The 25,365-nt window shown below is 38.7% G+C and overlaps 1 protein-coding gene across 5 annotated transcripts in view; it reads right to left on the minus strand.

The window, feature by feature from the left end:
- Positions 1-25,365, minus strand: part of ATG2B (autophagy related 2B) — a 76,135-nt gene that overhangs the window by 31,411 nt on the left and 19,359 nt on the right. For 3 of the 5 annotated variants that reach the window (XM_045815759.2, XM_045815758.2, XM_087856213.1), the window contains exons 7-23: positions 22,436-22,532; positions 22,009-22,194; positions 20,825-20,979; positions 20,626-20,731; positions 19,679-19,940; positions 17,935-18,085; positions 17,125-17,217; positions 16,792-16,980; positions 14,056-14,329; positions 12,382-12,484; positions 10,391-10,583; positions 9,975-10,117; positions 4,418-4,575; positions 3,862-4,034; positions 3,245-3,395; positions 358-557; positions 107-187 (exon numbers count right to left, since the gene is read on the minus strand). In XM_045815759.2, the coding sequence (XP_045671715.1) occupies positions 107-187; positions 358-557; positions 3,245-3,395; positions 3,862-4,034; positions 4,418-4,575; positions 9,975-10,117; positions 10,391-10,583; positions 12,382-12,484; positions 14,056-14,329; positions 16,792-16,980; positions 17,125-17,217; positions 17,935-18,085; positions 19,679-19,940; positions 20,626-20,731; positions 20,825-20,979; positions 22,009-22,194; positions 22,436-22,532 (2,715 nt within the window). The remainder of the gene's footprint in view (positions 1-106; positions 188-357; positions 558-3,244; positions 3,396-3,861; positions 4,035-4,417; positions 4,576-9,974; positions 10,118-10,390; positions 10,584-12,381; positions 12,485-14,055; positions 14,330-16,791; positions 16,981-17,124; positions 17,218-17,934; positions 18,086-19,678; positions 19,941-20,625; positions 20,732-20,824; positions 20,980-22,008; positions 22,195-22,435; positions 22,533-25,365) is intronic. The other 2 variants (XM_045815760.2, XM_087856212.1) reach the window with 2 other exon arrangements.

The following is a 25,365-nucleotide window of genomic DNA, read 5'->3' on the forward strand; positions in this document are numbered from 1 at the left end:
GTCAATAATTCAATGCATATTGATCATTTCTGATTTGTAACTTTACAGTGTGTATTACATGTCAATATAAAGTAAAAAGTAAATATGTACATAACAACTCTCTTACCTGCTCATGCCAGCTAAGCCCAGAAGGAAGCATTCTGTGCTGGAGTGTGGCTCCTTTCAACCCCACAGCAATGAGAAATTCCTACACAGAACGACACAAAAAGTTACACTGATTACCTACATAACCCTCTAATTCAAAACCTGAAAAATTTTTCTAAGAAAATAAATGTGTTGCCTTTTATGCAATCAGTTTTAGCTAGTAATCAAACAAACGGCAAGTATTTAATGGTATAAAAAGTAAAAAACACAAACCTTCGTATTGGACTCTGACTTATCAGAGAGTATTTTAACTGCAACAGAGAGCATATTCAAAGTGTCTCCTGCAACACCATCTGAGGAACCTCTACTGAGGCCATCTTCTTCAGAGGAGTAAATAGTAGGTTCCAACCAGTGTGGACGGGTGGAACTGGGCAGTCGTGTTTCTGTAGGAAGAATCGCTCCATCTACTACGCCTACATCGACAATGAGGTGACAATATAACAAAATGATAACCTGAAATTAGTTCACAGGCTTTTACAACCCCCCCAAAAAAATCCACATGCTTCCATTGGATATAATACAATCCTGGAGGCAGAATGACCAAGAACCAGCTTGGCATTAATAACCTGTACCTCTCTGCTAATGTTGGTATGACTGACAGTACCCTACTTAAAAAAAAAAAAAATTAAGATATGAAATGTTAGGAAAATTAAATAGAAAAATCTGATAAACATTAAGACTGCATATTGTTTTCTATACTTTGGGGGAAAAAAAGAATGTATCTTCCATTCACAGGATAACAGGGAATGTGCTCAAAAGATGGTAAATCCTTTCTGTTACCAAAAAGGAAATGCTGCTTAAAAGAGAGTAACAAATATAAAGTTCCATCAACTCATCAGTGGATAATAATATATGGTACATTCATAAAGTGGAATATTATCTGGCAATAAAAGGAATAAAGTACTGTTACACTTGGATGAACCTTAAAAACATCACGTCAAATTAAGGATGTCAGCCACAAAAGACCATGTATCATGATTCCATAAGCATCCAGAATACACAATCCACAGAGGCAAAGTAGATTAGAGGTTATTTAGTGCTGGGGGGTGGGAGGTTACAACCAAAGGGTGCACAGCCTGTTTTGGGGGTGATGGAAAGGTTGATCGTGATGCTGGTTACAATTCTGTGAAATGGATAGTTTAAATGGCCGAATTGTATGGTACATGAACTACTGTACCTCAAGAGAGTTGCTGCCCAGAAAAAGCATAAAGTCAACTCCTAATTTATGATAAGTATTACTTTGACAGTGGAATCAGAACACCCCACAGAATTTCAAGCTATACCACAAAGCGGTAATCACCAAGACAGCAGGGTACTGGCACAAAAACAGACACATAGACCAATGGAACAGAATAGAGAACCCAGAAATGGACCCTTGGCTCTTTGGGCAACTAATCTTTGACAAAGCAGGAAAAAACGTCCAGTGGAAAAAAGACAGTCTCTTCAATAAATGGTGCTGGGAAAATTGGACAGCTACATGCAAAAGAATGAAACTTGACCACTCTCTCACACCATACACAAAAATAAACTCCAAATGGATGAACGACCTCGATGTGAGACAGGAATCCATAAAAATCCTAGAGGAGAACATAGGCTGCAACCTCTTTGACATCGGTCACAGCAACTTTTTTCATGACACATCTCCAAAGGCAAGAGAAACAAAAGAAAAAATGAACTTGTGGGACTTCATCAAGATAAAAAGTTTTTGCACAGCCAAGGAATCAGTCAAAAAAACTAAGAGGTAGCCCACGGAATGGGAGAAGATATCTGCAAATGACACTACAGATAAAAGATTAGTATCCAAGATCTACAAAGAACTTCTCAAACTCAATACACGGGAAACAAATAATCAAATCAAAAAATGGGCAGAAGATATGAACAGACACTTTTCCAATGAAGACATACAAATGGCTAACAGACACATGAAAAAATGTTCAACATCATTAGCCATCAGGGAAATTCAAATCAAAACCACATTGAGATACCACCTTACGCCAGTTAGAATGGCAAAAATTGACAAGGCAAGAAACAACAATTGTTGGAGAGGATGTGGAGAAAGGGGATCCCTCCTACATTGTTGATGGGAATGCAAGTTGGTACAGCCACTTTGGAAAACAGTGTGGAGGTCCCTTAAAAAGTTAAAAATTGAGCTACCCAATGATCCAGCAATTGCACTACTGGGTATTTATTCCAAAGGTACAGACGTAGTGAAGAGAAGGGCCATATGCACCCTGATGTTCATAGCAGCATTGTCCACAATAGCTATATTGTGGAAGGAGCCGAGATGCCCTTCAACAGATGACTGGATTAAGAAGATGTGGTCCATATATACAATGGAATATTACTCAGCCATCAAAAAGAACGATTTTTCAACATTTGCTGCAACATGGACGGGACTGGAGGAGATAATGCTAAGTGAAATAAGTCAAGCAGAGAAAGACAATTATCATATGGCTTCACTCATTTATGGAACATAAGAAGTAGGAAGATTGGTAGGAGAAGAAAGGGAAGGAGGAAGGGGGGTAAACAGAAGGGGGAATCACCCATGAGAGACTATGGACTCTGGGAAACAAACTGAGGGCTTCAGAGGGGAGGGAGGTGGGGGATTGGGATAGGCCAGTGATGGGTATTAAGGAGGGCACGTATTGCATGGAGCACTGGGTGTTATATGCAAGTAATGAATCATGGAACTTTACATCAAAAACTAGGGATGTACTGTATAGTGACTAACATAATAAAAAATTATTATTAAAAAAAAAAAGAACACCCCACAGAAAATTTCTAATATGAGAGTTCTGTTCTCAATAGATTTTCTTTATTAGGGGCCACCTGGGTGGCTCAGTTGGTTAAGCGTCTGCCTTCAGCTCAGATCATGACCCAGGATGCTGGGATCAAGCCCCACATCCGGCTCCCTGCTCAGTAGGGAGCCTGCTTCTCCCTCTCCCTCTGCCCCTCCCCCCACCCTGTGCGAGCTCACGCAAGGGCACACACACTCTTTCTCTCAAACGAATACCGAAAATCTTTAAAAAAAAACTTTATTAAACAGAATTTAAATGTGTTCACAGAGATGAACAGAACACACATCCAACATGTGTCCTACCTTTGTGGTACAGACTGAGACTGCTGCAATGAAGGCAGATGTAGTGCTTGTCATCACAGCCTTCATACTTGGTCACACAAAACAAGGAACCACTGTTGAACTCTAACCAGAATTCACCATGCTTATTTTCCAACAGCTCTCCATTATCTTGCTAATAAAAAGATCAGAGAAACAGAGAAGTCATTATTTAAATGCAGAAAAGTCAGAATGCCCCTTGGGTTGCTCCCTCCTGATTCAGCCTAGAGGATTCTCCCACATGGCGGCAAAGCTGTCTGATTCTCAAACCACACACCCTGGTCGCACGAAATGCTGTGCGGGTTCTCCTCTGCAGAATGAATCCCTGTGCTTCACCCTCCTCTGTAACAGGTAAACTACTAGTGATCACCTCAGCAGCAGAACTAGCACTTTGCCAAAAGAAGGTCCATACAAGGTTTGTCTTATGATCCGCAGTGAAGAGCTCGCTCTCCAAAGCTGCTGTCACTGCAGAGTGACTCAGAACCCCAACCTTCTTCGGGCACTGAAACAACCTCCCGCTACCTGGATGATGGCGGGTGTAACCATGGCACATTTAAAATAAGATATATCTGAAACAACACTTCGGCTCTGCAAATCCTTACCCTGACATCTGTAAACACTGCCATTAGTCCATGGTTAATACTCAGAAGAACCGAGAGAAAACTCTGCGAGTTCTTGTTCTGAGAGTCTAGTTTTTTTTTCCTACGGGAACGGTAGTTGGGATCGACTGTAGAAAAATACTGCAGCGTCTCCTCCTCGGATCCACTTTCCTCATCTGTGAGAAATAAATGTCATAGTGATATGGTTTTGACAGCTACGGAAATAAACTAGCCACTGGAATATTATCACAAAAATACTTATCCTACAACCTGTTTTTTTACCAAGAATCTGGCATGACAATAAAAATGTATTTTCTGTGTTTTTCTCTTTCCCACTGAACTTAATGTACATACTATCACTATAAAGATAACATAATTGATAATATTCTCAATATGTAGATAAAAGTGGAGAATTACTATAAATTACTAAAAGATATTATAAAATATAGTTACAAGGGGAAAATATCCAAGAAACATTTTAAAATCTATCAACTGAAAAGGTTACTATTTTATTGATAAACCCGGCATTTTAAGTCAGAACAAATTTAAAATATATTACCGTAGTGAACTGTGGATTTAAATGGACTAAAACTATCTTTGTTGAAGGTATTAATCAGCTGACTGGCTACAGAAAGACCAATACCATAGGAAATATTTTCAAATGTCTCCACTGGTGAAGGAGCTGTTGGTTCCCACAGCAGCAAGTCATTAAAGATCCTATGGAAAACAAAAGTTGAAAAATACATAACTCGTAGTTCAACTGAAAGGAAACTCAAGAACATGTCTTTAAGAAGTCACATGAATAATAATTTTTCTAAATAGGAATTAGAAATTAGATTCTACAAAGCAGCTTTTTCTTTAAAAGCATTAATTAGGTCCTTTCAATGGAAAAGCTACTGATGCGGTTCTACTGCAGTGAGAAAGGACTGTACAATTCAGTACCAAATTACCTATCTCCCTGGTTTTACCTGTGTTGTGTGCAAATTACATACACCTAAATGCACTTAAAAGGAGGAAGTTAATTTAAGAATCTGTAAAGAACAAAGGAAAGACTGTTCACACAGGAGAGCACTCTGTAAACTGTAACACACCACACACTGTCCCATCTGACACCCCCCCCCCCAAACCCATGGGGCAGCCAAGGAAAAATCATTACTCTGACTTCACACTTACAGCAACTGCCTCATAAAGGTTAAGTGCCTTGCCCAAGGTCACACAGCTAATTTGTGGGAGGACTGGGGCCACAGCCCGGATCTCCTCCAGGTCTCAGTTCAGCTCTCCTCATTACTCACTGTTCCTAGGGATAACGGCTTTCTCTCTCTCTCTCTCTCTGCCACAGAAAGCACAACTTCCCTGGGAAGTGGGCATGGACTAAGAATGCATATGAAACAGGGAACAAAAAGAGGAAACCCTCTACTGGCTGCACAGCCAAGTCAATACTGGTGATTAATGGGTGGTATACATCAAGCCAGACTACCAGCACATCCTACTTTTTCAAAGAAATATCACTACTCAGATGCCCTCCTGCTCCTACCCCCTCACCCCATGCGATCACCCCTGCTCTACATTTTCAGAATTACTCAGACTTCACTATGTCCTCTCTGAAGTCTGTTGTTAGATCTGGACCCACAGTGAATCCTTCACATACATAACTCAGTCATGGCGCCTGTAACAGTATTTTCTTGCTTCCCTTTCTGAGACTGTAGCCTCTCAGAGAGGGCCTTAGGTCCTGGTCATCTTTATATGTGCCTAGCACGGTGGCTGTCATGTAGCAGGCGCTGAGGGCTTGATGAAAGGACCAGTGGATGACTCACATGGCAGGACTGCCAAAGGCACAGACTCACCGTAAAGCCTAGTGTGAATACCAATCAAGGTGCCAAGCGATGACGTAACCCTGGCCCTTGCTGTGAGAAGCCACTTGTCTAGGAACTTCCCGGGGCCAATCCCTAAGCTTCTGAAGCCCTAGAAAGTATGAACCAGAACTGAGTACCGTGACTCTCGGTAGACTGAAATCCTCACCCTAAAAGCTCTCCGTGTGGAACCATCAGTAGGTGAAGAATACCAGAGATACTGGGCAGAAATAGGTCTCATCTCAGACACAATGACGGCTATGCCCCCAAACTGTGGTACTCACTGGCTCACTGCCTTCTTGGGTACAGTGCCCACAGGACAAAGAAACAAAAGAGTCTAAACCCAGCTCTTACTCTAAACTCCTCTGAAAATAAATAATGAAGATATAAAATTAAGAATTTTCTCAGGAAATGCCCTTCCTTTACCTTATTCCCTAAACCATTCTTTATATCTTCATAGGTTAGAGAAACTATTACTTTATGTAAAACCTGGAGTTCTTAAATATAAGTTTTATGGGATTTTGCATTTTCCTTATTTACATTTTGGTCTAAACACAGTCTTGATATCATTAATACTGTAAAACATTGGATGATATTTTTTTTTAAAGATTTTATTTATTTATTCGACACAGATAGAGACAGCCAGCGAGAGAGGGAACACAAGCAGAGGGAGTGGGAGAGGAAGAAGCAGGCTCATAGAGGAGGAGCCTGATGTGGGGCTCGATCCCATAACACTGGGATCACGCCCTGAGCCGAAGGCAGACGCTTAACCGCTGTGCCACCCAGGCGCCCCCTGGATGATATTTCTAATACCAAGAAAGAAAACACTTAAGATATTTAAGGACACAGAGGCACCTGGGTGGCTCAGTCAGTTAAATGGCCAACTCTTGGTTTCAGTTCAGGTCATAATCTCAGGGTTGTGGAACTGAGCCCTGGGTTGGGCTCCTCACTCAGTGGGGAGTCTGCTTGGGATTCTCTCTCTCTCAAATAAATAAATCTTAAAAAAAAAAAAAAGATATTTAAGGACATATTACCATGATTCTGTGGCTATGGGCCTGAAACATAATACACAAATATCTGATTTAACAAAGCTAGTGAAAATTCTTTTAGAGTCTAAAGGACTTTAATGGAAAAAATTCTCCTCTACCTGAGACCGTCTATCTAAAAAGAGTCTGTTGACTAAGACACTAAAGGAATAAACCAAGATCTTTTTTTTTATTATGTTAGTCACCATACAGTACTTCATTCGTTTTTGATGTAGTGTTCCATGACTGTTTGCATAAATAAACCAAGATCTTAAAATGTATGAGTTGGTTGTATCTCCTGCTCAGAAAGTTATTTTTTTAATGTATGAAAATAAAAACTAAAAATAAATTTAAAAAATTATATAGATAAAAGGGCAATATTGAAACATTTAGCAACACTCAAATGGGGTGTGAGGATTAGGTAATGCAGGATATTAGTTTTCTCATTCTGACGGCTGAATCATGATTGTGTAGACGAACATCCTCGTCCTTGGGACATACGCACTCAAGTGCTCAGGGACGGGTGGCAGGCCAGTGGCTTACTCTCAGGTGGTTTGGGGGGGGGAAAAGCTCTTTGCTCTATACGTGCAACTTCTCTGTAAGTTTGAGAATACTTGAAAACTTTAAAATAATATTAACTCAAAAAAATAATAAAAATAAAATATTAACTCAAAATAAAAATAGACCTATTCAAAGCCAAATAAGGGGCAAAGAAGTGCCACCCCAAAGAACTTAGATATGTGATTTGGAAGACGCACAGGGTGAGGGAGCACTTCCACATCTATATATCTGTAGGTACCTGAGAGCCAGAGAAGGGGGCAGAGTAAGGTAGAACAGAAACACTCCTCAGCAACCACTATTTAACCAACTCTGCAGAAGAACAGATACTCTCGCGTTCCCTGATTTGAGCAATCAACGGCCCCACCGCCATACTGACGGACGCCCCCCATATGCTAACCATTGGCTCCCTGGGACTACTCTCCAGCACACCTAAGAAGTCTGCTCCCATCAGGTGAGCTCTATGTTCTGTATATTCACCAAGTGTCAACTGTGTTTGGCCTTGAATGGGCTCATCTCACCTGTATTTACGGCTGTAAATATACTTTAACTCAATATTATGCTAACAGATGACTTAAATATACAGACCGAGGTGGAAAAAATCTTAAAAACCGAGAAGGATTTTGCACTCAGATTCCTTTGAAACTATTTTTTCACTAACTGAAAATTGTAGACAAAATCTTTCAGGCATACATTGTGTAAAACTTCCAACCTATGGCTCATATTAAAAGGAAGGGAAAAAAAGGCCTTGTATTTAAAAAAGAAGTTGTAGTGAACATTTTTTTTTTTAAGATTTTATTTGACAGAGAGAGACACAGAGAGAGAGGGAACACAAGCAGGGGGAGTGGGAGAGGGAGAAGCAGGCTTCCCGCTGAGCGGGGAGCCTGATGCGGGGCTCGATCCCAGGACCCTGGGATCACGACCTGAACCGAAAGCAGATGCTTAACGACTGAGCCACCCAGGCGCCCCTAAGTGAACATATTTATAAACTGAATGTTTAAGGTACATATTTCTGTTCTGATGTCCCAATTTAACCAACAGCCACCTGCTCAAGCAAATGCAGAAAGAGAAAGAACAGGATTAAGCTCTTCTGACCTCTGGGCTAGACCCTGAACTAGCTGTTTCATTTTGCTCAGTCTTAGCCTCGCACATCTGTCAACTCTTGGTCAATATTCCTAACCATAAAAGAAGAATGGTCTAGAGATCAGTGGTTCCTAAACTTTAGATCATGTGTAACAGCTAAAAAAAAGAAAAAAAAAAACTGTAAAAGCCTTCAGATACGAATTTATAAATTAAAGGTTTCTACTTATATACAGTAAGTATAATATAAAATAAATATAAAAATATAAAAGACTTTAGGGGCACGTGGGTGGCACAGTCAGTTAAGCTGCCAGTTCTTGTTTTCAGCTCAGGTCATGATCTCGGGGTTATGGAATTGGGTCCTATGTGGGGCTCCATGTTCAGGGCAGAGTCTGCTTGAGATTCTTTCTCCCTCTCCCTCTGCCTTTTGCACTTGCGCACATGCTCTTGAAAATAAATCAATCGTTAAAAAAATAAAAGATTTTTTTTTTTAAGCTAAACAGAGGAACTAACATTTTTTTCCTACACCTCAATGGACTATCCTCATCAAGACAACTGAACTAAGCAGATCTTTCTGGAACTTAGTTTTCTGATTCTAAGACCAAGAATCTTGGTCACTGGTAGGCAGTAAGACTATCCGGAGCTTAATATGAACAGTTAAGGAATAAAGGGTCAGAGATATCTGATATCAAGTAAGTGTACAGTAGAAACAACATGCAGCTTCTAAAGAGTAACACAAAGGAGAATCATGTGTCTTACATATGAGAAGCTAGTGATGACCGACACTAAGAACATCTTCTTCTAGAAAAGCACATGACCATCTTTCAGGTATGCTACAGAAGCGGCTTCAGTGGATAGGAATTCCGGAGGACAGTACCAGAAGACTACTGAGTGCTTACTGTATGCCAGGCGCTATTCTCCGAACTTCTCAAGTGCTCTATCGTCTAATCCTCCAAACAACCCCTTGAGACAGGTTCAAGTATCATCTACATTTTACAGATGAGGAAACTGAGCTTAGGCCAGGTAAGCTGTGAAGGTCTTCAGAGTCTAGGCTCTTTTAACTCCAGAATGCTATTTATTTCAGCATATTTGCTTGGTATGTATATTAAGGATATTTGTAATCAATTTAAATTGTGATATACAAGTTGACAAGCATGAGTTATATAATTCCAACAAGATGCTTTTTTAAACTCTGAAAAAGGGATGCTCCTTGTACAAAGACTCTAGGATTCTGATTCTACCCTGGCACCTACTGGCCCTCCATACAGGGGTCTCCCAACTCTTTTCATGTCACTGAGCACAGAGAAGACATTTGCTCAGTACTCTGTGGTAAGGTGACAGAGAGCAAACAGCCAACAAAGGTGGAGGGAATAAACATCTCACATACAAGTAACCCAGTCACCAGACACACTGGTTAGGAAACTCTGCTATGACAACAGCCCATCGTAACAGTTAACAGTTTTGTAATCAACACCACACAAAGTACCCAGAGATGGTAGATAATACTAAAGCAAGGAAAGAAAAGGGGGAAGTGGGGAAACAGTGAGGCAGTTAGGCAGAAAAGTCCAATCCCAAAGGCTCAACTAAATGTGTTTAAACTCACCTATTATAAAGCTTCTCATAAAAGCTTTTATTAGGTAGTGTTATATGAATGTTGGGTAACGTAAGTTCCAGGACATAGTGAGAATTGCTGATTGCTTTATCTTGAAACTCTGTCATTTCCACAGGGTCTCCTGGCATCACCATCTAAAATACAATAGTACAAAAAAAGCATCAAATAACCATTTCATGTTTAAAATAATAGTAGCATCTTCTTGCCCTATCCATGGGACTTTATGGGACTTTATATGTAAACAAACAAATAAGCATGTAACTTTTAACCAAGAAAGAAGGAAATATTCAGTCTTAGAGTTAAGAGCCTAGCAATAACAGTATACAAAGTGCTTCTTCAAAAACAAAGAATGAAAAGGACTGCTGCATGGTAAAGGGTAATTCCTTCGCTGCTCACTCATATTTTACCTGCTCGTTTTCAAACATGACTCTACGAGAGGAGAAGGGAGATGGGGCTGGTCTTCGCAGATCACAAACGTCCTTCAGGGAGTGAGCACCCCCTTCCTCCTCCTCCTGATAGTGGCCATCACTCTCTTCCTCCTCAGCAGCTATTCTCTCCAAAATGGAATGCACAGCTGGCGGATTTAATTTCAGTACGATTCTGACAGCAAAGACAATTTAAAAAATCAAGGTCCCAGCGTGAACAGCAAGGCTTTAACCTTTCTACACTCGGATACAAAGACCACTGACGATAGGATTCAGCTTCTCTACGAAGTCTAATTATGTCTCACGTAAGCACTTCTGAGGGTGCTACAAACTTCAAAACGTCGAATGGATGAAACACAAGAAGGGCATTAACATTTCATACTTGGCTAACTGAAAATCTGACTTTGTGTGGATATAAGGTTATCTTTCAATTTCATTAACAGCTGGCAAATTTTACCTGAGAATTGTATTGATTTTCATGAAACCAACTGCTTCTGGGGTCTGTTCTGCTATTATAGAATATTACACATTCTCTAAGAGACCTTCCATCATAGAAATTGTTCAAATGGAAAAAGAGAAGCTGATAAGAGAATAACTTAGAACTGCAACAACAAAGCAGCATTTTCCCTCAGGAATTTCAGTAACGAAAGGCTTGCCTTGTTGCTGTACTGAAGCTGCAAACCTGAGGTAAGACGCTCTGGGCCCCTGCTTTCCCACTCCCTGCACATCACTAGCAAAGGCTCTGCAGTTTCCTTCCCAACACTGTCGTGAGGAGGCGTGGTGCCTTCAAACCAAGCCCCTGTGGGGCATCTACAATGGTTCTTCCCCCTAAGTAAGTGATGCCAGTTGGTTCCCATTAGGAACAATCATGACTTTCCTAATTTATAGACGTCCTAATGTAAACTGTGTGATGAAAACTCATGCACTAAACTGCTCATTCTCAGGTACGTCCTGATCACACCCATCCTAAGAGCCTGCTAGGTCTGATACACAGGGGCAGGTACAAAAAAGGCTGGGGGGGAAATAGCACACAAAAACGTCACTTTAATTCTCAGGTATCAAATATTCAGTTTTTAATATAATAAAAAGTCATTTCAAGTAAACTAAGTCCTTTTAAATATATCCAAGCCCACTATCAGACTATTAAATTAATAGTCTTGTTACAATATATAATATATGACTAACAAATATGTTAATGATTAATAATCTCTAATAAATATAATAATTACTTTATTAATTCTAAGAAATCCTGAAGCAGTGATTCTTGACAGCTACCTGCACACTGGAATCACCTGGTGTAATTTTTAGACTATCCTGACACCCAGGCTCTGTCCCAAAATCTCAGGGTGGGGCCCGTGAGTCCATATTTTGTAAAGGCTCCCCAGATTTGAAAAACAGTGTCCTAAACCAATCATGGACTATAAAATTCACTTGACAACTAACCAAATGATGCCATGTAAGTCTTCTACTGTAGCCCTGAACTATTTTTTTTAAATGGTTAATGATTCTTTTGTCCCCTAATCAAACAGGGTAACCTGAGACCAGGGAACACATTTTATACCTCCATCTCTCACAACATTGACAGACACCTTTCACAGAGTAGTACACTCAATATGCATTTTTCAATTTAACTTGTCCATCCTTCTCTGTGTTCTCTCATCAGGGCTGAGTATTTTTAAATTAATAGCCAAAATGTCGATTAAAAGTACTACAGCAGGGGCACCTGGGTAGTGCAATCGGTTAAGCAACCGACTCTTGGTTTCGGTTCAGGTCATGATCTCAGGGTCCTGAGATCAAGCCCCGTGTGGGGCTCCCGGTCAGCACATGGAGTCTGATTAAGATTCTCTCGCCCTCTGCCCCTCCCCCCACCCACACACACTCTAAGTAAATCTTAAAAAAAAAAAAAAAAAAAGTACCACAGCATTTTTGAAAGGATCTCATTACATGTCTACCATATACACCTGCTTACTCACCGTGGCCAGTCGAAGTCATCTGAGGACGCTGTATCTCCATCCACTCCGCTAGACACGTGGAAAAACTTCACAGATGGTTCTCCTTTATCTTCCTGGAATGACCCTAATAAAACAAGACTGATGAACTAAAATGCATTTCTTCCCAAGAGCTGAAAGAAGAGATAGTTTCCTCCTAACACAAGCAAAGATCTTCTAAATCAGGGACATAGGGCAGCATTAAGTTGCACAGCACTTATTCTTTTGTACCTATTTCATGGGTACCTGTGGGGAGACAGGAGGAGCAGATAAAGACGATGTCTTCTGTTCAAGCTCAAATTCTGAGCTACCAAGTTTAATGGGTCAGGTGCATAATCGTAACGTAGTAAAAACAGCAACTGCCACTTACTGCCACTGAATGCTTATCTACATAAAAGTTTATATGGTTAATCTAGGAACACGGAGATAATAACTATATTTCTTAAATGTTTTGTACGAAGCACTTTAAGAATTACTTCCATTTATAATAACCCCTATGTATGCTTTTGCAGTCCATTTTACAAGGAATGACTTTCCTCCAGAATAATGAGTTTGTTCCCACTGTGGATAAGATCAGACAACCCCTACAGACCATTTCATGAAGTCATCATCAGCAGGTCAACTGTAAGTATCTCTAAAGACATGTAAAACTCAGAGCAAGGGAAAAAACCTTGCAGCCTATTCCCTGAGATGGAGGAGCAGGATAGGGTGGCAGGGGAGGGTGTGGTTATGGGGGTGTGGTGGCAGAGGCAGGTCGTTTAGGAACCACAAATAAAACGTCAGAATCTTCCAGAGTTCCCCATAGAACTGGTTTACCCTAAGTGAGTATATATTCTGTTAGATGACAAAAGCAAATACAGAAAAACTGTCAATAGGTTTTACAAAGAAAAGTCACCAGAGATTAGTATGATTGAAAGCTAAAGTGTGAGACTTCAGTTTGAATCTTGATTCTGCCATTTACCACCCCATGGTCTCAGAAGGTACCTCTTCCTAAGTCTATGAATTCCTCACTTATAAGTGATAAAAATAATTGGAAATAATAAGCCTACCATAACCATGACGATGACAGGAAACCAGTAATGTGTGTGAAGTGCTTAGTACAGTACCTAACACAGAGTGACATTCAAGAAATTCTGGTTACTTTCAGCCTTACAACAAGTAAGTAGTCAGGTGGCAATAAAAATGTAAGCTAAAAGGGCGCCTGGGCGGCTCAGGTGGTTAAGCATCTGCCTTCAGTCCTGGGATCCAGCCCCCTGTCAGGCTCCCTGCTCAGCGGGAAGCCTGCTTCTCCCTCTTCCTCTGCCCCCTCCTTTATTCATGCTCTCTTGCACGTGTGCTTGCTCTCGCTCTCGCTCTCTTCTACCCTCTCCATCTCCTCCCCTCTCTCTCAAATAAAACCTTAAAAAAAAAAAAATCTAAGCTAAAGCACTATACTCCCCTGTAGAAAGTATTTTAATGAAGTGGATAATCATGCTTAGTAATTTTAAAAAAGTTAATTCTATCACATATTGGTATACAACAGTGGAAAGAAGTCTTTGCTCTTGCTTTCTCACAGTGTCTGATGTTACTGTGTTGGGGGCTGCCATATACTTTCTCGTGAGGTTTGCTTGAGTAGTTGTTTGTTTCTGGTCTGGCTCTTACCGGCACGTTCGATCTTACCTACTAATTCTCTAAAGGTAAGCTCCAATTTACTTTGTTCTGGAGTTGATCCTCCTATAAATTCAGTCTTAAATTCTAGGTCTGTGAATGCTAAATGAAGGATCTCCTTCTGAAGTGACTTCTTAAACCATGGTCCTCTTTCTTGATCTGATCGAAGATCAGGTATCGGGAAGCGAACAGAAAGGTTTAACGCCGGTGTGACAACTTGTACTGATATCCGACAATTTGCAGGATTATGTGAATCATCCAGAAATACTTCAGTGAAAGCCTTGTGCTAAAACACAAAATATCAAAAATATGTCAAAACATCAAATAAGGTAAACATAAATGACATTAATATTCAACATTACAATATGTATAATCACTATTTCCTCATTCAGTATAATGCATTAAAATACAATTCAAATTAGCTACTACCATAAAAATTCAGCGTAATGAAATTTTATAATGTAATAGCTATTGATAAAACTTCAAATAACTGGCAAAAGTTAAATCAAGTCAAAATCAATCAATCAAAATATAAACTGAACCAAAGTGAAGACACAGGTGCTATAGATGTATACATACATTCCTATAGACTAAAAACAGCATGTAAATTAGGTTATCAATAAATCCAATATAGTTAAAAATCAATTCAACATTCAATCTGAAGGATTTATCTACTAACATCCTACTTTAAAGACTTGATGTGAAATAAGATTAATTATGCCAAATGCAAGGGCCCATCCCCAACTTAACTTTTTATTTCCAGGACTAAGCCTAGAGCCTGGCACAGCCTAAGTTCTAAATATTCACCAAATGACTCGCTCTGAGCTCCCATCCAACCCAAGGATATGAGCCCATCAAATGACCCTTAGAAACCAAGACACATATGCACCCTCTACTCAAAGCCATGTTACAACAGAAGGATCGAAGAACATTTTCAGAGAAAGTATTTGTTTTTTGGTTTTGTTTTGTTTTTTTCTAAAATGTACTGAAGAAGTTTATAAAGCTTTAGCCCAGAGCACACTGCAGGTGATAACATTCCCCCAGTTAGGAATCAGCGTCTAACCTCCTGAATTAGGGAGTTCTTTTCTTAACCCAGACTGGGATTTTTAGCACATCTATGCTTTCTCTTCCCTCTTGCCCTTTGTAATACTAAACCCCCCCCCAGCAAAAATAACACAAGAGATTAAACCATCATAGATATGGCTAACAGAAAATATGCACACCAGCCCCACAGAACTTGAAATAACTGTAATTGGTGACAACAAAAAATAAAGAATGTTGATATAATGTGAATACCCACCACTAATTAAGGGAGAAGCAAGTAAGGAGAAAAATAGCTCTTCCCTTTTCTTTTTAACCAAAGTTGTCTCTACCTGTTCCTGGTCTGAGAGTCCCCCAATTCCAGCCCAAAACTCCTAACAGACTTCATGCAAATCTGACTTACTTGAATTGCTTAGAAAAGACACCATGCACCAGACAGATCTAAGTAAAAGTGACCTCACGTGATGCTCTATAGCACAACGCTATAAATTATGTTCCCACTTTTAAAAGCGTACCTCCCAAGCTGCGGGCTTCAGAGGGGAGGGGGGCAGGGGATTGGGATAGACTGGTGATGGGTAGTAAGGAGGGCACGTATTGCATGGTGCACTGGGTGTTATACGCAACTAATGAATCATTGAACTTTACATCAAAAACCAGGGATGTACTGAGGAGATAATGCTAAGTGAAATAAGTCAAGCAGAGAAAGACAACTATCATATGATTTCTCTCATCTATGGAACATAAGAACTAGGATGATCGGTAGGGGAAGAAAGGGATAAAGAAAGAGGGGTAATCAGAAGGGGGAATGAACCATGAGAGACTATGAACTATGAGAAACAAACTGAGGGCCTCAGAGGGGAGGGGGGTGGGGGAATGGGATAGGCTGGTGATGGGTAGTAAGGAGGGCACGTATTGCATGGTGCACTGGGTGTTATACACAACTAATGAATCATCGAGCCTTACATCGGAAACCAGGGATGTACTGTATGGTGACTAACATAATATAATAAAAAATCATTAAAATAAAAAAAAAAAAAAACCAGGGATATACTGTATGATGACTAACATAATAAAAAATATTTTTTAAAAAAATTTTAACCACAAAAAAAAAAAAAAAAAGCGTACCTCCCAATACATGGGCTACATTTTATAGGTAGATCAGGTAGTTTACCAAATGTGTGAATAAATTTTGTGCAGATATTATAATCGCTAATTTATAAAGTTCAGATAAACAGAGAGGGAAAGGAAATCTAATTCTACACTCTAACATAATCAATGCTACCAACTGGTATATTTATTTTTTATTTTTTTTATTATATTATGTTAGTCACCATACAGTACATCTGGTATATTTCTATCCGTTCTTTCTCCATACAATTTTTTTTACACAGCTGTAATAAAAGTTTATGTGGAATACAATGTTTCACTTTTTATCTTAATACTCCTTCATGAGCTTTCTTCATGTTGCTATACCATCTTTATAACCATCATTCAAAATAGCCACATAAAATTTCACTCAATATATTAGCAAAACTTATGCAGCTAGTCTACCATCTAGACATAAGTCTTCATCTTTTCATTATGAGTAATGCTGTTTTAATAATATATGCTATTTAATCTATTAAGAATACTTAAGCTCAGAAATGATCCCAATAAGCCTATTAGCTAGCTATAATTAGTAGTATTTGTAATGTTCTGAATACTTACCAGACTAATATGTTTATTGTATGAAGTATACATGTGCGATGCCATCATTTCTACTGTAGTAAGCTTCTGTGGTTGAAGCAAGGAATTTAACCTGTCCACAATACTGATATCCAGCTCACAAAACACAGGATTTAACTTAATTTGTAATTCTGCCTTCTGAGGAACAGAACTAAGTCTTGCCTGATTACCCTTAAAAAAAAAAAAAAAAAAAAAAGGAAAACATTAATATGATCACCAACAGTACTACAAAATTAAGTGGAAACTGTATGATTGTGACAAAATGCATATCAAATGAAAATTTACAGGTGGGAATCACACAATAAAGCTTCCTACCTGGGGTCCTTTATTCTCAGAATGCTTATAATGAAGCTGAAGACACACAGGGGGATGGGAATCGGTTCGTTCTTTGGAATGGAACATTAAAAGCTTACAAAGAAAGACAAAAATAAATTAAATGTAAGATATTAAACTATAATTCATCCCATGAATTAACAGAGGTGCTAGTACTGGGAAGACTTTTTTGAAGTCAGGAAAGCTGATTTTCCATTTCATTTTGGTCATTTATAAGCAATGTGAATCTAAGACAAGTTAATTTCTGTGGTACTTAGTATCACATCTGCAGAATGTACATGAGAATTCAAGTAAATTAATGACCAAGAAAATAAAAAAATGCACAAGGGCAAAGTAACAGCAATAAATGTTATCTTGGTAACTTTGAAAAGTTTCTCTAGCATACACTTTTAGAATTGGAAAAAAAATCAGAATAATAAATGAAGAAAAGACATTTTACTTGTCTTGAACTGCGCTTACCAGCACACTGCGGGTATTCAGGGTTTAACAGACTTCTTCTGAAATTAACAGTGCTTGGAAAACTGGTGAAATAAAGTCATCTGTCCCATAATCTGTCTGCTACTCTAAAACATGTCAACTCTAAAAATTCTAACACACTCTTACAATGACCTTGAACGCCATACTTTAAAATGTTTCAACGAACACAAACGCGTGCACAGGCACACACGCACACTTCCCTCCTCTATGACTTCCTATACTTTTTATTTAAGAAAATCATTGCTGGTAATGAGACTCTTTAAAAGGAAGGCAGATTTAAAGCATAATCCTAAGGACAAAGTATCTAGCACTTACCTCTGTGTAGTGAGGAGGAACAGAATGAGAATCCGTTGGAAACAGGCACTCCAAAAGTTCCATTTGCCCAATGGACATATCAGTACTAAAATATCGGGAAGCTGATCTTTGTCTCTGTTCATAGGTCACTTTGATACCAGTACCTATAAATCTATTACAGAAAACGAAGCATTTAAGAGTATTTATACACTTCTAGGTTAACCAATATGTCAAAGAATAGTACACGAGTGTTACTAAAGCCCAGTTATCCACCTATTCTGACAAGTTCAAGTTGTTAGTAATAACTAATATTCCTAAGGGTATTAACCAGAAAGACTGCTTCAAATTTCCCATTCCCTGACATAAGAAAGCAATTTCTGATAGGAAATTATCCAGGATATATTTATTTCCCAACACTGCCCTCCCTTCTTTGACATTTTAAAATTTAAACTCCAGTGGACAAAAATCTTTCAAATTTGTAAAATATATGTAATAGATTCTTAAAATTATTTAAGCCTCATGCAATATTTTAAAACCTTTAGTCAGCAGACCTCAAGTGAAAGTCGTCTTCCTGTTTTTGCTGCTTTTGTTATATTTCCTACTGGTAGACATTTGAAACTTTGTCAAAATGTTTTTACAGTTTAATTATAAATACTATGGTCCTAACTTGTACAGCTTTTTTAGCTAGGTATAAAAACTACTCTGTGTATTAATTTCAATACTTCAAAAAAAATCAAGTAAAATTAAAAGGCCAAACTTTTCTAAAAATATTAGTATATGTGCCTGAACTGTTGCATAAAATATGAACGAAAGATCACTTTAACGTTAAACTGAGCAATATTTACATAGTAACAATATTATACTTACAAATTTAATTATCTCCTCATCCATTAGGACTCAACCCATGAAAGGATCACTGGCTATGTGAACAGCTTTAATTTTTTTTTTAATAAAGTTCTGTTGTTGTTCTTTTATTTGGGGCTTGAACTCAAGACCCTGAGATCAAGACCTGAGCTGAGATCAAGAGCTGGACACTTAACCAACTGGGTCACCCATGTGCCCCCGGATGGCTTTAACTTTTTAAAGCAGAAATTGAAAGTGTAGCATCCAGGCTCAGGGTCAGCCTTAGCACTCTTCCCCACCCCCATGACAGTGGCATGGGGTCATGTTGTGTCCACGTCCCTTCTCATTAGCTTACTCCACTCTCACCAGCACCGCCATCTCTGCTGAGGGCCAGTAACAATAAGAACTATTTTAATGATTATAATGGTGTCGATATTTTAATTGGCAAAATGTGGTAAAAAAGAAAAATTGTCAAGGATGCCTAGGTGGCTCAGTGGGTTAAGTGTCTCCCTTTGGCTCAGGTCATGATCCGGAAGTCCTGGGATCTAGTCCCACATTGGGCTCCCAGCTCAGCAGGGAGTCTGCTTCCTCCTCTCCCTCTACCCCTCCCCCTTTCTCATGTTCTCACTTGTGCTCTCTCTCTCTCTCGAATGAATTAAAAAAAAAAAATCTTAAAAAAAAGAATTGTCAACAGCAGAGAAAACTCCAGATTATCTCAATCTTATATGTGAGCAGTTTTGCATGCCAAGTAACCTGAATGAGAGATTCTATATTAAGCATCTTTGTAGCACTGCAAGAAAACCTCACTCATTCCCTCATTTACAAATAAAATGAGAATCAGGAAAACGGAGATAGGTAGATAAAAAAAAAGTCCCCATCTGGTTCTTTTTCAAGCATCATTAATAAACATGAGAGAATTTACCTGAGGTGATCATGTTTGCAGGCTTCTGCAAATACTGCTCGGAAAGACTTAAAATCATCTGTTGAAAATCTTGCTGAGTCAGTCTTTTCTATGCAGGTAAAGAAAGCTATCGCCAAAGGTGTCAATGGATTGAGGTTCAGTGATGTTTCAGGTGGAGATAAAGGGTCGATGTGAAGTACAGAGATGGAAAAGGTTCCCACAGCTAATCTAAAAATAAGTTCAGGCCTAGATTCATCCACTGAAACAGATCTAGATGGGAGAGCTGAAACACATGGGTTAAAATTACATACATAAAATGTAATACTTAAAAACAATCCATTATATCAAAATTATAAAACATTTACTCATGTGTTAGTTGTAAAAAGCAGGTGATCACACAACAGTTTGATATTTGACATTAAACAAGTAAGATAAACTGTTAGCTTTCTACATTTGATATCCAGGATCCTTGATACTTCAAGCATCAAAAAGAAACATATGAACAAAAGTTTCGCATTAATAAAACTATACTGGAAAAGTCGCAGATTAACCCAAAAGCTGCTCACCAGATTTTCGTTTAAGCCTTGTGTCTATTTCAATTAAATTTCGCGGAGAAAAGAACGGAGCTTCTCTTTCAAGGAAAAGTGTAAACAATGGAACAAGTATCGATGGTTGATTAAGATTCCTAAACTGCAATAATATGGAACTTACAGTTTACTTTTTACTGAAAAATATTTAAATACACAGACTACAGTGAATGGGCAACTATTCTAAAATATTCCATGGTGAGTTGTTCAACCACATTTTCTTTCTAAACTTTGTTAATTGGCCTAGATAAAAAAAATTTTTTATAGAGGGAAAGAAATGCAGCAGTAGAATGGCATTTTCTAGAAAGAAACAATTTGTTTTAATTTTTCTTTTTTTTTAATTCCAGTGGAAAACTACCATAAGCGTCTTACACTACTTACAAGTCTTCTGTAAATTTGGTGGGTGAACCAGGTTGGTTGGCAATGTGGACCCTCTTACTGGCTGTTCCTTATGATGTTCAAGGAAATCTCCCCACGTTGGCTGAAGCTGTAAAAGAATTTTTTTTAAATCACGTGAATAAAGTGTAGAATTTCAGAAGCCAGGTTTCAAGAACAGAACAAAACTTAAATAATACTTTACCACAGTAGTACTTAATGGAGACCCCGCTGGAGTATTTGTGTAGGTACTAGTTAATGATAACTCAAGGTCCATATTTGGAGGGTCTCCCAGAGGTGGAAGAGAAGAGAGACTGTGGGACATGTCCATATCGGCCATGGAGAAGAAAACTTCTTCTTCTAGAGAGAATTAAACCTTGTCAGTTGTATAATTCATGTCTTTAAAGTCAGTTAACATACATCAATATAATATTCTTTCTTCGGATCGGATTATCTGAGACACAGTGACGCCCTACAATTTACGTTACTTCTGACGGGTTCATTTGTGAGGATCCAAGATAGAAATGGCATAGTAAAAACTCAACCAGAAACAAGTTAACAAGAGGTTATACTATCCTACTAGTGAACTTGTTTTTGGGGTGGTTTTTTTTTTTTTTTTTAGGATTTGCAGTACTACGTGGTATGTTTTAAAGAGTCATATGACAATTTAGAAGTTATATTCCAACTTTAAAATAGTATAAAGATCTTGCAATCTCTGGTTTCATATGAATACAGCTCTTTAGAAAACAAAAACAAAAAAAATACCTGAATGTATTATCTAGAATTCTATTTACATTTCACTTCTTTCTGGAGGTTGGCTTACCCTCATGGAAATGAAGTTTGTTACGACCAAAATCTCTTGAGTCGACTTTTAATTTTTTAGTTTTTAACTTATTTAGTTCAACATTCCGTACTTAAATTGATTCTTATTATTAAAGTATTAGCACTAAACATTCTAAAACACCTGTAAAAATGCAAAGTAAACTGGGGACAGACTGTATTTACGTGTAATTAATGGAAGAGCAGAAAAACAGGTTCCATTTAAGGGCATTTAACCGTAAATCATTATACGAGCATGTAAGAATTTGACAAAATGAATAATTACCCCAATTTATCTTTTGTAAAAATTGACATTTTTGTAAATTACCAAAAAAAAAAAAAAAGAAAGAAATTGTGATTTACAAAGCAAGATTACACAATCAAAAAAAGATACGTGCGCCAGCGCATCACTGTAAGGCTGCGGTTAGATCAACATAAATTTAAACCTTCTTAGATCACAGATTTTCCGTTCTTTCATTACTAAACTCCACTTCACAGCAGCCAAATTAAGTTTACTTTGCTCTGTGATGACGCTGTAGGAATCCAGTGTCAATTGTTTTAGTGGCTTACCACGGCTAGAAGGTGTACGAGCGGATTCTGTCTCGTAAAAGCTTTGCTCTGAAGATACACCCACTGAGAGGGAATCTTTCCTCAAGTAATACCGGTTTAATTCCATCTGAATTCGATATTCATCTTCTTGCTGCATGGGTCGGTTTTTTCTATCTTTATTAGCTAACCCTATTTTGCTAGAATTTTCTACAAGTACAGAAAGGAAAGCAAAACAGTAATTAAATTTGGAGTCATTCAATCACTCATCTCTCTCCCAAAACCCACTTGTCCAACACCAACAGCAACTTCATGCCACAGTCAATGCAGAACTTCCACTATTTAATATTAACCAGAGCTCTGCAGTAGCTTTAAGCAACTAAGAATCACAGAATCTATAAAGTTTTAAATAATTAAAAATAATAACAGAGTTGCATATTGCCATACTTGCCTGGTCCAGCAATAGCTGCTAACATATCCAAAAGCAGGTGCACCTGCCTTGGTGACAGGAATAGATGAATAGAGTCTATCTGTCCATCAATATCCAACTTCCAAAAAAAAAAAAAAAGCAATTCAGGATAAATACTCTTTAAAACCTCATCACCACAAATCCCAGTATACTTTAATGCACTGAGATGAATACTGATTACTTAGTCTTGGATTCCTTTGCTTAAGATATCCTCCACTAATTCACACAACCTAAACGAAAAGACTTAAAGGCCACCAAACTCTTGTTCTAAGGGAGGAAATCCTCCTGCAAAATTCCATATTGGCAAGTCCAATGTCCTACTTTTTATCTGAGTTTTCTGAGTATTTCAAGTATTTGAGGAGGCTTCAAGCCACAGTCACTAGGAAGAATACGAAGATAGCTCAGAATTCACTCCCAACAGGACTTCAAGACTCAAATCATAATCCTCAAAGTGGGATTCCAACCAAGAGCAAATGAAGTTGGCTTTCCCAAGTTTGCCTGTGGATGACACTCCCTAAGCAGAGCATGGGAGGCCTTCCCCACCAACAGTGTGTCTCTCCACACGCCCAGGCAATGTTCCACAAAGCCCGCTCTCTGCTGGGCAGGAAAGTGCGGGCCACAGCAGAAATGCCCATGAAGTGGTGCTCATGTGGAATGCCTTGCTCTTTTCCAAGTCTTTGTCCATTTTTCCTCCTCGAAATAAAAGCCCCAGCTGGTCTCATCCTGATTCCTGTGGAGTATATGCTGACAAAACAATTACTCTATTTTCTATATCACATTCTAACACGTTGAGTATGCCTGCCTTACTTTTCACTCACCTCCTCTTAGGGCTAATGCTAACACTCCTATTATCTTTATGTCAATTTGCAATTTTAAAAGAATTCAATTAATAACATTTATATTTGGAAATGGTATCTTCCCGGGGAGGGGGATAGTTTCATCTGATTCTAAACACAAAAAATATTACATAGTAATACTAAGAGGTTTCCATGATCTGAGAATATAATACATTCTCCAGTAATAACAATCATCACTATCACCTTTTTCTGAGTGTTTGGGGCACTATGCTTTTATTACATTTCCCCACATTCTAGTAAGGCTCCTGTTTTACAGACAAGGACACGAGATCACAAAGATTTGCACAAGGCTATCTACAGAGCCAGAGCCAGCATTTTAACCTAGGCTGACCTAGATGGGAAGCCTCACTCCTCCAATGACATGGCTCTCCGTGGACTTGTTTTATGGGGCTCCTTGCTGACGGCTGCCATCCCAGACAGTGAATCAGCAAGGAGTTTAGGCTGGGGACAGTGGGAAAATCTCTGATTACAAGCCATATTTAAAAACCGGTTTTCAATTTCTTAGTATTGAAAACATAATCTCCGACCTTCACTAGGATGAATGATCAAGAGTTTCACTTCTAATATTCATAGAAATATTATTTTTACATTCTAAGTTTGGCATACAAAGAGCAAAGCACCTCTTACTTTCCTCTGGAAATAGAAAAGACAGAACATAACTAAAATAATTTCACACTCAATATGACATGGTAACTAAACAAAAAGTCTATAAATTCAATACACACAGCTCGTCTATTTCCTTATAGGATGCATTCCTGAAAGTATATGCTAAAACTGAACATGTGAACTATCAGGCTGACACATTATTTGGGGTGGATACCATCTCAGAGAACTAAAAACAAAACAAAACAAAAACAAAAACTTTTTTTTGGAAGATTTATTTTAGAGAAAGAGAGCACATGCACATGCAAGGGGGCAGGGGGCAAAGGAAGAGGGAGAGAGAGATCTCAAACAGACTGTACTGAGTGTGGAGCCCAACCCAGGGCTCAATCTCACGACCCTGAGATCATGACCTGAGCCAAAATCAAGAGTCGGACACTTAACTGGCTGAGCCACCCAGGAGCCTCCCCCACAAAAAATCCTTCATAACATCTTGATGCACAGTTGAAAAACTTGTGGATCTAACGAACATTGGCGAGACTGAAGATCTGACACTTGAGCACCCCTAACCAATGCCATCTTTGTCTACATGGCATTAAGTTCACTGGGATTTATGTTTCTCAAAGCTAATATCTAGAACTTTGATTTTTCCATTTAGCCTTCATTTTCATTAAATAACAAAAGGTACTCAAACTCAAGTTACTACACAAAATTACCATGTAGGCAAGGATGGGAACCTCTCCAAATATCAAACGCTGGCTGGCAAACAATGCCATCATGCTATAATTCCACATGTTCATTTGTCACCTAATACACAGATGTCCAAAAGTAACATCGAAAAGGCACTTATACAAATCAACACAATGTGCAAAAGTTCCGGTATGCACAAAGACCTAATACGCAAATGTGGAGGACTATCTAATTTAATCAAAAGAGAACTATAAAAGTGATGCCATGGTTCTTCCTTCTTAGAGAACTAGCTGATGCATTCCCCAGAGGCATGGGTGTGTCAGTTTCCCAAGGATGTTAGCACTTCTCGGCATTCCCTGTAGTGTTGAAACACACCTACGGCTTTCCTGTTATTTTATGAACAGGCTTAAGACCTGGTGAAAGGATTTTGTACCACCTGAGATAGGACAGAGCAGTAAGAAAAAGAAAAAAAAAAAAAAGAAGACGAAGTAATCAGCAACAGGAAAGCTGGCATTCTGATCATCACCTTCCTCTGCTTCTAACTGGAGTCAGGAGTGACAGTCCAAGATGGATTGCTGGAGATCCTCAATCCTCTGAAAATCTTCTCCCGTGTGTGCACAAGTACTCAGTTGCTCCCTCTTCCATGTCCCCACAGCAATGTATGTCTATATCCCTTACTATATGTTGTATTAAGGCAAAGGCAGTATTCCACTCTTCTCTACATCTCCCTCAAGAAACTGCATGGGGCCTGGTATCCAGTAGTCA

This window comes from Ursus americanus, chromosome 26 (assembly GCF_024610735.1).
Source record: "Ursus americanus isolate L20-20 chromosome 26, mUrsAme1.1.p, whole genome shotgun sequence".
Taxonomy (NCBI): Eukaryota; Metazoa; Chordata; class Mammalia; order Carnivora; family Ursidae; genus Ursus; species Ursus americanus.